At 40.6% G+C, this 16,804-nt stretch overlaps 1 protein-coding gene across 1 annotated transcript in view; it reads left to right on the top strand.

Moving 5' to 3' along the window:
• Positions 1-16,804, top strand: part of LOC126185204 (hemicentin-1-like) — a 747,875-nt gene that overhangs the window by 312,653 nt on the left and 418,418 nt on the right. Inside the window, exons 18-19 of the mRNA XM_049928085.1 lie at positions 12,266-12,553; positions 12,752-12,899. Of these exons, the coding sequence (XP_049784042.1) occupies positions 12,266-12,553; positions 12,752-12,899 (436 nt within the window). The remainder of the gene's footprint in view (positions 1-12,265; positions 12,554-12,751; positions 12,900-16,804) is intronic.

Raw genomic sequence — 16,804 nt, forward strand, 5'->3', positions numbered from 1 at the left:
GCCTCAGTCATAAATGTCCATTTGTTACTAATATTTGTGATGATTCATAGACTGTCTGTGGTGTCATCGTTCAGCTGACTCCTGAGAGGGAGGCATGCCGACATCCACTACAGCATGAGGATCCAACATTGGCTGGAGTGTTAAATATTGCTCAATCTCACAAGGTCATGTGTGCTACTGGTGATCAGATTAAGGCTTGGTGTGACATCACTGGGGTGACTCCTGTTCCTGGTCACTGGGCACCAGTTAGTTCTCTGGGGAGGACAACATGGCAGCTGTACAAATGCGGCCCCTACACCACACTATACAGTGACATGCCAAACAACAACAACAACCACCACAGCAATGGCACAGCAGTGACACTCCCCTCTTGCCAATACTGTTTTGTGCAACATGACAGGGTCAAATGCCCTGAGTGCTGGGAGACTTGCAACAACTGTAGAATAAAAGGATATATATTGTCCGTGTGTTGTTCCCAGCTCCCTCCTGTGGACATGGATGTGGATGTTAATTGTGTGTCTCCAGTGCTTATGAATAATAACAAGCTGTTTATTGAAGTGTGGCTGATAGACAAAGTGCTTAAACTACAAGTGGATATAGGCGCAGTCATAAAATTACTGAACTCTTAAACTTAAGTAGATTTGGGATCTCTGGCATTATCTCTTTTACAGCTCCTGCTATATATAAATCTGTGGCTTGTTCCTTGACTTTTCTGGTAGTAGATGATGTGGGCACCGGAAATCTGTTCTGTCTGGATACTTTCAATGCTTTTGGTTTTTACATTTTGGATATGGTGCACCTAGTTTCCAAACAGGTCCCATACCAGCAGTCAGATTCTCTGTGGTCTGAGTTCTTGTCTCTTTTCTTGGGTGGATTAGGTTGTGCCTCTAATTTTGTGGCCCACATTACCCTGAAACCTATGACACAGCTGCACTTTTTCCATGCACACCCTATTCCAGTAGCTTTGCATGATAAAGTGAAACCAGAATTGGTCATTGGAGGTCATACAACCTATTATATTGAGTGGTGTACGTCCATTGTGAATGTTAGAAAACTGACTGGTCAGCTTCACCTCATTGGCAACTGGAAGTTTCAGTTAACACTCAATCTATCACTGACACCTACCCATTACACCGTCTGGATGGGTTGTTGGCTAAACTCACTGAGGGCCAGTTTTTCCCCAAAACTGATTTATCTGAAGCCTATTTACAAGATCCATTGGATGAGGATTCTAAATGGTTCCACATGATTAACATGCTTTTTGGATTGTACTAATATCAACACTCCTGTTCTGCTGTTTTGTGTGGCTAGCGCCCAGGCATTTTTCAGCATTGATTGGAACAACTGGGTGCATCCACAGAAGAGCATTTATGTAACTTATGCACCTTGTACACAGTCTTACATACTGCAGGATTGAAATTCAACTTGCCCAAGTCACACTTTTTTCAGTCATCCATTGTGTATTTGGATTCAAGGTTTTTTGGGATGGTGTTAAGCCTTTACATCATCATATTGATGCGATCACAGCTCTACCTCTCCTTAAAATGTTAAAGAACTCCAAGCATTTTTAGTTAAATTGCTTACTATCACAAATTTATTCCAGGTGCAGCTGTATTGGCCTAGTCTCTCCATGCATTGCTCCATGAGAACATTCCTTTTCAGTAGATGCTGGCCTGTGAGTGTTCATTCACAGTTTTGATATGTAAATTGCATTCTGCTCCTTGTTTGCTTACTTTTCATCCTGGCCACCACCTGGTTTTGGCTACAGACACCTCTCATTATGGACTAGAGGCTATTCTCGCATATCGATGTGAGAATGGTTCTGAGTGTCCACCAGCTGACATGTCAAAATGCACACCTCTAGTTAGCAGTGGTAGTCCTAAGTTGAAAAGGAAGTTCTTGCTATTGTCTTCACCATCAAAAAGTTTCATGTGTTCTTTTGTGAGTCTAAGTTCCATGTCATTGCTGACCATAAGCCCTTGGTTTTGTCATTGAATTATTCTGCTTCACTACCAGACAAAGCAGCACATTGTCTCCTGCACTGAGCCTTGTTTCTGCCTCACTACAACTATGAAATACATTTTAAGCCCACCGCACAGCATGCCAGCACCCATGCAGTGTCCCAGCTTCTAATGGGGCTGGATCCTACTTTAGATCAGGATGAAGTCCACTGTTTTCACTTAGATGTTGAGGAGCAATGCACAGTGAAAGGGTTCCCTAATATGGACTCCCAGATTGCAGTGGTTGTCACTACCAATCTGGTTTAGTGTCAAGTTGTTCACCTGGTTCAGTCTGGCTAGCCAGACTGCCCTCTGGGTAGGGCTTCTGATCCTTTGCATAACTGTTTTGCCCTCTCTGACCACCTTTCGGTATTTGATGATGTTGTTATTTTAGCTACAGGCACATTGTCATCTAGGGTTGTGATTTTGGCTGCCCAGTGGCGTGATGTGCTTCAGATCCTACATCAGGAGCATTGATGGAGTCTTGCATACCAAGTTATTGGCCCATTGGTACATGTTTTGACCCAGCATCAACAATGAAATTGTACATCTTGTTGTGGCCTGCTCTCAGTGTGCTACCCAACAGGTGCCAAGGTCAACACTCTCTGTGACCACTGCAGAGCATCTATGGGTCTATGGGCACACGTCCATGTTTATTTTTTGTTGGTTGATTATTCTTTCTCTTAGTTTCTGTATGTTATCAGCTGTCATTTGACATAAGCTGCAGCTATGATTTTTTTTTTTTTTTTCTACTGAGGGATTGCCTGTGAGCCGGCCGGTGTGGCCGTGCGGTTAAAGGCGCTTCAGTCTGGAACCGCGTGACCGCCACAGTCGCAGGTTCGAATCCTGCCTCGGGCGTGGATGTGTGTGATGTCCTTAGGTTAGTTATGTTTAATTAGTTCTAAGTTCTAGGTGACTGATAACCTCAGAAGTTAAGTCGCATAGCGCTCAGAACCATTTTTGATTGCCTTTGATGTACTGGGTGACACAGAAAAACAGGAACATTTCCACAATAGAGTGAATAGAAGCAAACACAACTGAATTCACAATACTAGAACAAACATCAACCATGATTGCATTATTGGTTTTAAGCACCAAGATTATGGTTAGAGCCAGGATACAAAGATCATGATTTTCGGAAATAATTATTTTGTGGGGTGAGTGCACAGTTTTCAATGAAGTAAGCAAATGACATAGGAAAGAAAGAATTTAGATTTCTCACATTCTACATAAATGTGTAATGTGTAGAGGTAGTGCACTTAACCATCAGTTGCATACCCTGCTTTCCTTAGGGTTAGTTAAAAACTATGCACATATATTTGTTGACACTTTTTGCTGGCTACTCACTAGACTTGAAGAAATTTAAAAGCAGAACACTTTTACTGACATTGTGCATATAACCAAATAAGAAAGGATAACACATACACTCTGCTTTTTAGTAGCCAGAGAAATGCACTAGTTTTGGTTCTCTATGCTGCTATATATTTGATAATTTGCCTGCTGTGAAATACAAAGCATTCAGAGGATTTTATTAATCTATGTATAGGGAAGATGTTAAAATAGAGTTACTGAAATGTGAAATACAGGGTGTTACAAAAAGGTATGGCCAAACTTTCAGGAAACATTCCTCACACACAAATAAAGAAAAGATGTTATGTGGACATGTGCCCGGAAATGCTTAATTTCCATGTTAGAGCTCATTTTAGTTTCGTCAGTATGTACTGTACTTCCTCGATTCACCGCCAATTGAAGGAAGGTAATGTTGACTTCGGTGCTTGTGTTGACACGCGACTCATTGCTCTACAGTACTAGCATCAAGCACATCAGTACATAGCATCAACAGGTTAGTGTTCATCATGAACGTGCTTTTGCAGTCAGTGCAATGTTTACAAATGTGGAGTTGGCAGATGCCCATTTGATGTATGGATTATCACGGGGAAATAGCCATGGTGCGGTACGTTTGTATCAAGACAGATTTCCAGAACGAAGGTGTCCCGACAGGAAGACGTTCGAAGCAATTGATCGGTGTCTCAGGGAGCACGGAACATTCCAGGCTATGACTCGTGACTGGAGAATACCTAGAATGACGAGGACACCTGCAATGGATGAGGCATTTCTTCATGCAGTTGACGATAACCCTAGTTTCAGCGTCAGAGAAGTTGCTGCTGTACAAGGTAACGTTGACCATGTCACTGTATGGAGAGTGCTATGGGAGAACCAGTTGTTTCCGTACCATGTACAGTGTGTGCAGGCACTATCAGCAGCTGATTGGCCTCCACGGGTACACTTCTGTGAATGGTTCATCCAACAATGTGTCGATCCTCATTTCAGTGCAAATGTTCTCTTTACAGATAAGGCTTCATTCCAACATGATAAAATTGTAAATTTTCACAATCAACATGTGTGGGCTGACGAGAATCCGCACGCAATTGTGCAATCATGTCATCAACACAGATTTTCTGTGAACGTTTGGGCAGGCATTGTTGGTGATGTCTTGATTGGGCCCCATGTTCTTTCACCTATGCTCAATGGAGCACGTTATCATGATTTCATACGGGATACTCTACCTGTGCTGCTAGAACATGTGCCTTTACAAGTATGACACAACATGTGGTTCATGCATGATGGAGCTCCTGCACATTTCAGTCAAAGCGTTCTTACACTTCTCAACAACAGATTCGGTGACCGATGGATTGGTAGAGGTGGACCAATTCCATGGCCTCCACGTTCTCCTGACCTCAACCCTCTTGACTTTCATTTATGGGGGCATTTGAAAGCTCTTGTCTACGCAACCCCAGTACCAAATGTAGAGACTCTTCGTGCTCATATTGTGGACGGCTGTGATACAATACGCCATTCTCCAGGGCTGCATCACCACATAAGGGATTCCATGTGACGGAGGGTGGATGCATGTATCCTCACTAACGGAGGACATTTTGAACATTACTTGTAACAAAGTGTTTGAAGTCACACTGGTACATTCTGTTGCTGTGTGTTTCCATTCCATGATTAATGTGATTTGAAGAGAAGTAATAAAATGAGCTCTAACATGGAAAGTAAGCGTTTCCAGACACATGTCCACATAACATATTTTCTTTCTTTGTGTGTGAGGAATGTTTCCTGAAAATTTTGCCGTACCTTTTTGTAACACCCTGTAGATGTATCTCGCACAATCTGTTTGACAAAATCTGGTATAGTATATAGAAAATAGCATTATTGCAGGTAAGCCATTCTTATTAAAAAAAATGCTACAGAAAAGTGTTACATCAACCATCTGTGTAAGTCAAGAGAATGAGGCCTTGTATATTTAATTTTAAAAAGCATAAGAAATTTGTCCATATTCCCACTTGTTACTTTTAAGCAAATTGCATGCTTATTCATTCTGTTCATCTGATGGAAACATCTGATGAATTTTTCTCATGTACACAGTAGGACCTTTTTGAGTGTGTCTACAGTTTTCTATCAATCATATTTTGTTTTCATGAGAATTTTTACTGTGGATATGTGTTCTGAGAAGCAGTTATATGTATTCTGATGAACTCTTCTTGGATGATCAGCAGAGTGCTGGTGCCTTGTCATAGTTACTGAAACCTTATGACTTTGCCATTTATGAAACATTGATGGCATTTATCATTTTTTAAAATTGCGTTCTTTAGATGGCATTCTCCACAAACGGAAAAATCTGGTGATCTAGGGGGCCAGGGAATATTGCTGAATAATGAGATCACATGGTTGCCAAACAGTTCTCATACATATGCCATTGATTGCCATGTAGTGCATGATGTTGCTAGGTCCTGTTGAAACCAGGCTTCTTGAACATTTGGAAAGTTGTTCAATACAGATGTAACAAAAGTTTGTATCATCTCCACATAACAATCAGCATTGACATTTACTGTGCTTCCCTGTTCATTTGCGAAAAAAATATGGTCTCATAATTCCATGTGATGAAACATCACACCATACTATCACTTTACTAGCATGTAAAGGGTGCTCATGAACATCATTGATGATTTGTGTTTGCCCAGTAACAGTAGTTCTGTTTATTCACATAACCTGTGAGGTGAAATGTGCCTCATCTGACATCCACAACTTGTTTAGATATTCATCGTCATTATTTTTGTTATCATTTGTTGACAGAATCCTAATAGTAATCAGTAATTGTCCTTCAATTGTTGCCCCATCTGTAGTTTGTACGGATGAAATTTTAAATCAAGGTGAAGAATTCTGCAAACACTCTCCCAGGACATTCCAATCACTGCTGCTTGCTTATGAATTGAATGCCGTGAGCTCCATAAGACAAACTTGCTTACAATGTCAATGTTTGGTGGAGAATGCACACTTCTTGGTCATCCTGTTGGTTTCTCCTTGAGGGTAGATCCAGTCTCTTCAAAGCTATTAATCCAATATTTTGTTGCGTGTTTCGATGGAATGGCATCATGACGTCCTAAATTATAAAAATGTTGAAACTCCCTCTGTGCCACAACCAAACTGTCATTGTTTTTATAAAACATTTTTAAGGCTGACATATGCTGTTGTCTATTACACTGGTCCATGATAACTGAAATGGCGGACTATTTACTTGCTGTCACAGACCTGCAGTGCTGCCACCTGCCCATGGCTACCACTACTCATTTCAAACACTCCCGTTATTCTGTGTCACCCTGTTTAACAGTCCACAGTTTATGTCTCAGGCCTTCCACAATTTCTGTGCCCATCAAGGCATTGACCATGTGACTGCTTCTCTTTTCACTCCCAATGTAATGGTGAGGTGGAATGCCTCATCTGCACATCCAAGGTTCAAATGAAGAAGTACAACATGGACTCCTCCACGGACGTCACATTGACATGTTTCTGGAGGTCCCAAAGGTTTACACTGCTGGGGGTCAGAGTCTGGCTGAGATTCTCCATGATCACCACCCATGCACCCTCCTGCATCAGCCCATGTTGTCCCACTATTGCCCGTCAGTGTGACTCTTGTCATGGTTTGCTCCTGGTTTCATGGTATGGGCTCAGGGGATTGGCTGCTGCCTAAAGTGCCTTCCAGACACGATCCACAGCTGCCAAGGCCACCAACTCTGTACAGTGCACACCAGTGAATTCCTGGTGGCACGCCAACATGACCAGCTGCATCCTCGTGCCATGACAAGGGCCACGGGTCTGCTGTTGCCATCTCTGCCTCCCACATCAGTACCTGTCCTGGCCTCAAGGGGCATTCCTGATGCAAGAGCAGACCCACATACCTTGGGAATGTTGTTTCAACTGCCTCTCCACTTGGGTATTGACCTCCAGCACCTACTACTGGACCTTCCATCATGCTTCATTGCCACCAACAATTCTGCCATCAGCAAGGCTGGCACTTTCAGATCCTTCAATACTGACACACCCAACCAAGCGACCAGTACCCTCACTGCCAGCACAGTTCCACATCATGGAACTGAATGCTGAGATGCAACCACTGCCCTTATCACCTGTCTTCTCTTCTGATCCTGTGTGGGGGAGTAGACGTCACGCATGTGGATGGCCATGCCACTTCCACCCAAATTCACTGGTTCCAGGCTGGAATATTCTTCTGCCACCACTGCCACCTCTTGTTGGATCTGCCACAGAAGCCATGGATGTTTCAACTGTCATCCGACACCTGCATTGGTGGAGCTCCCTTTCCCCAAGAAGGGAGGTGTGCTATAACCCTGTATGTAATACTAGTTAATGCACTGTGGCCCATGCCACTGGCATGCTACACTTTGAATATTCTGCCACTGGCATCTGTGTGAGCCAGCCACCAGAGGCCACCTTTGTTAGGCCACATGACTTGTGCACATGGCACAGCACCTGCCACACTGTCTACCGGAAGCCTCCTCTTCACAAATGCAGTACACGTGGCACTCATTTTCATATTGTGTTCCTAGTCATTGTCAGCAGCTGCTTGTATCAGTAACTGGATTGTTTCTATGTTTGTGTCTATGTCCTTAACTGTTGTTAGATTGAATGTGGAAGAAGAGTAAACTTTTGTTAATTGTGGCCATGCTGTTGTTTGTGTCTTACTGTACACATTCACATATGGAACAAGGGAAAAATCAGTCTACATATGTTTCAAAATACACCTTAACCTCTCTTAACTTATTCTCATGATCATCCAGGATTACTGTGTCAACACTGATGCCACATTGGATGCTGGACACAGCTTGCACTGGTAGCACCAACTAGTAACCCATAGCGAAATACAGGATTAGGACTAACTACTAACCCATAGAAAAATCCAGTTCTGTTTTGGACTAATAGCACTAACTAAATCAGTAGGAGTAAATTTAGAACCTTTGTAGTACCTAGTGTTATTAAAATGTATGAGGATGCTGTAATGAATAAAAATTCTGTCCTCCAGACAACTGGAAGAAGGCATAAGCCTCCTCTCTTCCGAAGGCATCACTTCTGGCCCTGTCTTGGGAACTGGAGTAGTGTCCTATGTCTGCTTGGGCCATCTTAAGATGCATTTTCTTTCCACTCACAAGCCAGATCCCTCATGTGGGTTAGACTAGTTAAAGATAATATTTTCATGATGTGAGCCCATGATGAGGACACCCTAGAACATTAAGAAATAAGTTAATCACACTTTGGGTTGATAACCTCCATCTCACTTATAGCTTCTTACCACTAACCATAATCAATACCTTCACCTTGACAGCTGTTACCCATTTTATGCCAATAAATGACTGCCCAAAAATGCATCATTTGCAGTGAGAATTAGTCCCCCTCACAGTATGCTGATGGTTTTTTGGGGCATTCTGAGACTGTAACTTTCCTCCTAATAGGCAATTTATTTATTTATGTATAAGTAGTATAGTACTAATTAGTATACAATAATATACTATAAATATTATAGTATGGTATTTATTTATGTGGAAATGAATAAATAAATAAAACAAATAAATAAATACTTTCATAGTCATTTGAAAAAATGAATGTACCATGCAATATCTCCAGCCAAATTGTATATTCATTTCAAACATCTTATGCTATCACTTATTACCATCCAGAGCTGGAACAATCAAATCACAGTTACTGTCAGGACTTTCACTACCTCTCATCTTGTTTTGAAATGACAAATATCCTCCCAAAAATCCTTCACAACCCTCCCAAATTGGTATTCTATCTCCCATCCAACTGTGACAGTATCCCTGTCGGTCCTTAAATGCCTTCTTGTACCCAGCCCCCTTTCTGCTTTGTCAGATTCCTGTGTATGACACACTTGAAAGACCTGTCCAATACATCCACCCACTGCCACCTGTACCATCCCTGCCATGTTATTTATTATCATGTCAAAGGCAGAGCCACATGTAAAACCAGTCACATAATATATCAGTTTTACTGCAACCACTGCAAACACCTTGTTAGGTTGGTGCATAAGTTCATAATATTTTTGTTTTGTTTGTCAGTATTCCAGTTGCTATGGGTTTATTTATTGATTCTCAATTTTTTATTTGTAGCTCACTGTTGCTGTCTGGTTTATATAATATCATTTTGTCATTTGGAGATAGTGAGTGGAACTGTGGACGCTAGAAAATCGAGCACTATTTAGAGAAATCAGAACATTTCCAACATATTCTTCTGTATGAGTTCAGTGTAAGGGTGATAGCAGTGGAGGCAACCAGAAACATTTGCGCCATGTATGGGGATAATGTCAATGAACTGAGCATGGCAAGAAAATGCTCATTTTAAGGAGGATTGTTTTGACATTAGTGATTTTCCACATTCAGGAAGACCTACGGAGTTTGATGAAGATCATTTAAACACATTAATCCACAATTATCCTCATCAGTGTACTTTAAAACTGGTAAATGTGATGAACTGTGATCATTTCACCATCATGTGGCATTTTCATGCAATAAGGTAGTTTCAAATTTGGGTGTATGGGTACTGTGTGCCTATACAAAGACCTGTGTGCATTCACAAAAGATAATGTTATGCACCTGGAGGAACAGCGACAGTGTGGTGTACTACAAATTGCTTCCCCAAGTTGTAACTGTCACTGCTGTTCTTTATTGTCAACAACTGAGACATCTTGCAGATGCAATCCAAGAACAATGATGAGGAAGACTGTGTAAAGTTATGCTGCTCCATGATAATGCCCGTCCTCATTCTACTAGACTGACAAAAATACTACACAGGAATTGGGTTTGGAAGTCATCCCACATAAACCTTATTCACTTGATCTTGCACTCTCAGATTTTCACCTTTTTCACTCTCTATCAAACAGCCTTCAAGGAACTTCCTCCTCAGATGAAAATACACTCTGAATATGGCTTGACAGGTTCTTCGCCTCAAACCATGTGATTTCTACAGTCACAGAGTCAAAAACTTACATAGCATTGGCAGACTGTTGTAAATAGTGAAGGAGAATATATTATTAATGACTAAAGTCTCTGTTATGTGTATCTGTTGTGTTTGTTAAACTTATGGAAAAATGCTATGAATTTATGCACGAACCCAATACATGGGTGATACCACTAAGACATTTTAAACTACATGAATGCTTACCACAAAACAGGGAGCAAAGGCCAATGACATTGTCCTGTTTTGCAAACCCAAGCCATTTGATCCCAACTTTCCTAAATTGTACAGGTAGGAGTCTTACCTGCAAAGTATCCTTTGTTTCCATAAACCTGTGTTCTCAATATCCATTAGGCACTCTCCTCTACTCACACATTCCCACTTTACATGCTCCTCTGTTCATATGGGATTCCACCCTATTGTCCCCACCTCAGTCTTGACTCTTCCTCTTCCCGTTCCTTATACTTATTACCCCATTCCAGTTCCCACCATGAAACCTTTCCTATCTCTTTCTCCTACTCTGTTTTTTCTCCTATACTTTGCCCTCATTTTTTCGTGCTATATATCTTCCAGCACATTTGTCCTCTAACTTGCTGCTGCATGCAGTTATACATTCCACCCCAGTGTGATTCTTCCTAATACCAAGGTAGCTGTCCCATTTGTCCTACTTCCAAATCCATGCTGTCCTTCCATTTCCTCACCTGCCACTCCTTTATAGATACGGACTTTTCCCAGTCAAACAGGACCATTTAGAAGTAACTGTGTGTGTGTGTCTGTGTCTGTGTGTGTGTGTGTGTGTGTGTGTGTGTGTGTGTGTGTGTGTGTGTGTGAGCCATGAATAAGGATGGTTTCTAAAACCTAAGCATTTTCTGCCTTTTTTTTATCTGCCTATATACTTTTTAGTGCCTCCTGTAATAAGTAGCGATTTATCGTCTATTCATGTGGTCTTCACCCAGGAATTTATAATTTTAAAATTATACAGCTGTAAAATAAACCTGGCAAATAATACTGGTTTATTTCTTAAGAAAAATTCAGTTTGTGAGATACAGACACAGAATAATCTTTTCTGTCAGTAGAGTGGTTAAGTGTTTGTGATGAAGCTACATTTGGCAAAAAATAAACATTGTCATCTGGCTTTAGTTAAAACCTCTGAGTTACAGGCAGTGTTCAATACATAAACTGTTCCCTGATTTTTGTCTCTGGCTGCAGGAGACATCTTTGGAGATAAAATGGCAACTCTAAGGCTCTATGGACCCCCAAATTTATAAAGCTCCATAGAGGACATCTCAGTTTGTCACATGATTCTGAATATTTGATTATCTCTGGTGGGCAATATTATTCTTGATTAAAAGCAATTGATTATCATACACACTTGTGTAGAGTTGTCATAGAGATTTATGAACACCATGACAATTTTAACAGAAAAGAAGGGAAAGTTATGTTCGATAAACTATGGATGCTGATTTTAAGCCATCAGAATGATGATTGGTTGTTTTTAATCGAGAATGGTGAAGCCAGCCAGAGATAATCACACCTTCAGGATTATGTAAGATTTGTAGTGCTGTCTATACAGCTCTATAAATTTTGGGGACCCCTCATGTCTTTGGTGCAGTTGCCATTTTATTTCCAAAAATGCCTTCTGCAGTTGAAGAAGAAACATTAAGGGATAGTTTTATGTATCGACCATGGTCTCTCAGCCCAGAAATTTTAACTGAAGTAAACACTGGCATGAAATCCTGTATTGTATGATTCCCAACTGATTTGTCATTAGTTATTATGAAGCATACTCTAACACCACTATAGCACAGGATTTACTTTGTAAGAAATTTTACATTTTACCAACTTCAGTCATAGTCCATTATACACCATGAACACATGAGGATACTCAAAATAGCTACATTGTTATTTGACTCAAAGTTAAAACCATGCATATGTTTTAGTGGAGCCTACCATAGAAGATGCTGGCGAGCATCCAATTGTTATTACATTTGGACAACCTATTGAATTTAAATGTGAAGCACATAGAGGAATACCTGCACCAACTATTACATGGTACAAGGATGGTAAAATTTTGGATGATAAACAGGCACATCGGGAAAATGTGTCATTACATTCAAATGGCTCTCTGATAATATCAAATGTCAGCCATGAACATGAGGGAACCTATGAATGCAAAGCACAGAATGCTGTAGGAACTGCAGCTAAAAGTTTTCTAGTCACAGTGAATGGTAAGACAATATAAGGCTCTCCTGTCTTTATATTTGTATAGTTTAAGCAGTAGAATTAATGTAAAGCTGAGAAACAAAAAGAAATTTTTTATAGCTGAAGATGTTTAATTATAATGTCATTGTTTTGAAATACACTGAAAATACTGTCATGCAGCCCTGGCTGGAATAATTAAAAATATATTTTCTGGTGATTTTCAGAACCACCCAGTTTCAAATCAGATGATCATCTAGAACAAAGTGTTAATTTGGGTGAAGAGCTTATCCTCCATTGTGAACCTGAAGGTGATCCAAAGCCTGTGATATCATGGAAGAAAGAAAGAATGCCTTTACAAGAAAGTAAAGACATGTAAGTTTGAGAATAGGAAGTTCTTGGTGGAATGTAAATAATGGAAGCAGTAAAGTTAACTTTTTACTTTGCAGTTGACATGTTGGGAGGATGGTAGGCACATAACCTAAGCTATACACTCAAGCTATGGTTTCAGATGATACCTTCCTTCAGACTAGTACAGAATACACCCATACACACACACACACACACACACACACACACACACACACACACACACACGCAGACTTGCATGCTACATTGTCCCAGCTGACTACATTACACTGGAAGTGCAGCTCGGTCAAATTGTTACCTTATGTCCTTTCCTTACAAATGTGTAACTTTGATTTATGTGTCAAGTGACAATGATTACCAAGGGCAAATATTTATGCCATATTTACCTGAATGTAAGATACCCTGTACATAAGATGACTCCCCATTTTTAAAAGGCTCCTTGAGAAAAATATATTTTTAACATATTGTGACTAATCAAAAATACAAACTGTTTTTTTTTTTTTTTTTTTTTTTTGACAAAGTATCTATTAAAAAGTTTACATTATATAGATTCTGAACTTATGGTATTTATTGATTTTGAACATTTTGCTAATAGTAGGAGTAATAACATAAACACAAAGAAATGGTTTTTATTAATTTTCAGACCAGTTTATTTTCTACCTCCTTTGCTTACTAACCCTGTACTCTGCAGGATCACTATTTTTAATCATAATCATAACCATCATCATCATAATAGCATAGCTATGAAATATGTATCTTCGTTGTCACAAATATTTATATTTACATTGAATTTAGAACTTTTTTAAAGGTGAAAAATAGAATTGAAGTTTTTGATATACAGCAGATATAACCTCTTGCACTGGTAGTTAAAACCAGTAATAACAAAAGGTAAAACATAATGCAATAAATGAACATTTGAAACTTGTTGCTGAAATGCTGATATTTGAAAGAAGGATTCTCTTGTCACTAAGAACTGGAAGGACTTACAATGTGATAGAGAGTCTCTTGTTGAATGTAAAAGGATGGCTGGTGAGGAAGATAGTAATGTGGTGGTATAAAGATTGAGGACTGTTGCATAACAGTGATGGGGTAGGAGTGGCTGTTGGGACAGAAGAAGAGGTGAAGTAGAGGGGGAAATTGTTGACACTATTAGTTTTTGACAAAAGGGGGATGAGGAAAAAAAGGCTGATTGCGAAAAAGGGGAGGGGAAAGAAATGTGGGGAGGGGAAAGAGAGGAAGCCCTGATGAGATGGAATGAGTGGTGTAGACTTATAGCTGGCAGGATGGGTAAATGTCAGGGCAGAGTTCACAACATGAGAGGGCAAGATGATTGAAGTTTATTAGGGAGAGTATGTGGAGGATGTGTAGGTGTAGAGTTTGTGGAATGTGTTGGTAAAAGTGGGGCAGCATATGAGGATTGTATCGTAGAGGGGAAACAATGGTGCTATTGGAGTTGAGTTTGCAAAAGGTGTAAATTCTACATCTACATTTACATAGATACTCTGTGAGCCACTGTGCAGTGCGTGGTGAAGGGTACTCTGTACTACTACTAATCATTTCCTTTCCTGTTCCACACATGAACAGAGCAAGGGAAAAATGGCAGTCTATATGTCTCTGTATGAGCCCTAATTTCTTGTATCTTATCTTCATGGTCCTTACGCATAATGTATGTTAGCTGTAGTAGAATCATTCAGCAGTCAGCTTCAAATGCCAGTCCTCTACATTTTCTCAATATTGTTCTCAAAAAAAAAAAAAAAAGAAAATTGCCTTCCCTCCAGGATTTACATTTGAGTTCCCAAAGCATCTTCATAACACTTACACACTGTTCGAACCTATCGATAACAAATCTAGCAACCGGCCTCTGAATTGCTTCAATGTCTCCCTTTAGTCTGACCTGGTATGGATCCTAAACATTGAAGCTGTACTCAAGATTAGGTCACACCAGCAGGTGAACCATTGTTTCCTAAAATTCTCCCATTAAAGCAGAGTCAACAATTTGCCTTCCCTGCCATAGTTCTCACATGCTGGTTCCATCTCATATTGCTTTGCAACCTTATGCCCAGATATTTAAACTACTTGACATGGTCAAGCCGGACACTAGCAATACTGTATCTGAACATTACAGGTTTGATCTTCCTACCCATTCACATTAACTTACATTTTTCCACATTTAAGGCTAGCTGCCATTCATCACCCCAACTGGAAATTTGGTCTAAGCCCCCTTGTATCTTCCTACAAGCACTCAATTTCAACACATTACCATACAGTATATAGAAAACAACAGCAGTTCTGTCACACTTCCCTAGGGCACTTCTGATGATACCCTTGTCTCTGGTGAACACTCGCTGGCAAGGACAACATACTGGGTTCTATTATTTAAGAAGTCTTTGAGCCACTTACATGTCTGTGAACTTATTCCATATGCACGTATATTTGTTAACAGGCTGCAATGGGGCACTGTGTAAAATGCTTTCCGGAAATCTAGAAATATACAACCTGCCTGTTGCCCTTCATCTGGTCTCCAGTATGTCATGTTTTCATGTACTGACACAGGTTAGAGGAAAGACAGGGGGTTTAAGGTCTGTCTGCAATTCCCAAGCAGTGAGGAGCAAATGCAGAAAGACAAATTCCCAGTGAAGGCAGGATGATGTCTTGGATCAGTGCCAAACACTGTCACAGGACACCTACAGGAGATACAGATTCTGGGACTCAATGGGATGCTTGTAGCAGGAGACTCATGGACTTCAGGGGTCTGGTTAGCACTATTTATTTGTGACCAGACTAACTACTACACTGAAGGCTAATTGTAAACATTAGAAAAAGCAAAGAACGCAACTGGTTGCACAACAGAAGTCAGTGTCTGAAGCCACGGGGGAGGTGCTAACAGAAGTAGCAAACTCTAGCAGCATGATAAGTACAAACTTGAGAATAGCACTCCAAGTGAGAAAAACAGACATGTTGGATCTTACCAAGGCTGGCAATGAGTGGCATGGAGTCAGCACCCTAGGGAACTGACTTAGAACCCCTTCAGAATACAAAACCACAGTTCTTTGAAGAATTGTGGAGGCACACCATTTTTCCCTTCCTATAGTTGACCCACCAATCCACCGGCACTTAACAAGCTCTGGCCTATCTGGTGAGTTGTTCTGCACCTCCAGGGTGCCTCTGGCCAACCATATTTTGATTCCTCCCCTACTCCTACTAGGTAGGTAGGAATGCTTCTGGATTCTACATTAACAAACGCCAAGTTTGGTATCAACAACATTCAGCTGAAAGCTAAACATCACTGTCACTCCTATCACGGCCAGCAAAAACAGTGTTTTACATCACTTGGCTCCACCCTCCACCCTTGTGTGGGTGGGGTCTGCTGTAGAAACACACTAACCTGTGTAAACCCACAGTTCTTAGGAGCAGGTATCAAGCTTGCTGCCTTTGCTAAGACATGTCTTTTTGTGGCCACCTTCTACAGTGACACCTTATGACAGTGTCTAGATGGTGGATAGAGTTAAATCTCTGAAGTGGAACTTCTCCCCTGGGACAGCTGAACAGAGCATATGCAATTTACCCAGCTCTAGTGTTACTATTTATCTCCGGTAACTTAAATGCTACCACTTTTGGCTGCTCTCTGCATTGTGTCTCTGATTTCCTAGCTTGGAGTGTCCTTAATGGCTCCAAGTAGCCTAACATATAATAACATAAAAGTCATTATGTCGTCAATATATGGCAATGTGAGAAAAGTGAAAGCTGAGTTTTGCACAAATGATGCTTTCTAAAACCATACTGGTTCATCCACATAAGCTTCTCAGTCTCAACAAAGTATGTTATATTAGAACTGAGAATACGTTCAAGGATTCTGCATCAAACCAGAGTTAGGAAGATTGCTCTGTACTTTTGCGGGTCTGTTCTTTTGC

The sequence above is a fragment of the Schistocerca cancellata genome, chromosome 4, assembly GCF_023864275.1.
Source record: "Schistocerca cancellata isolate TAMUIC-IGC-003103 chromosome 4, iqSchCanc2.1, whole genome shotgun sequence".
Lineage (NCBI taxonomy): Eukaryota > Metazoa > Arthropoda > Insecta > Orthoptera > Acrididae > Schistocerca > Schistocerca cancellata.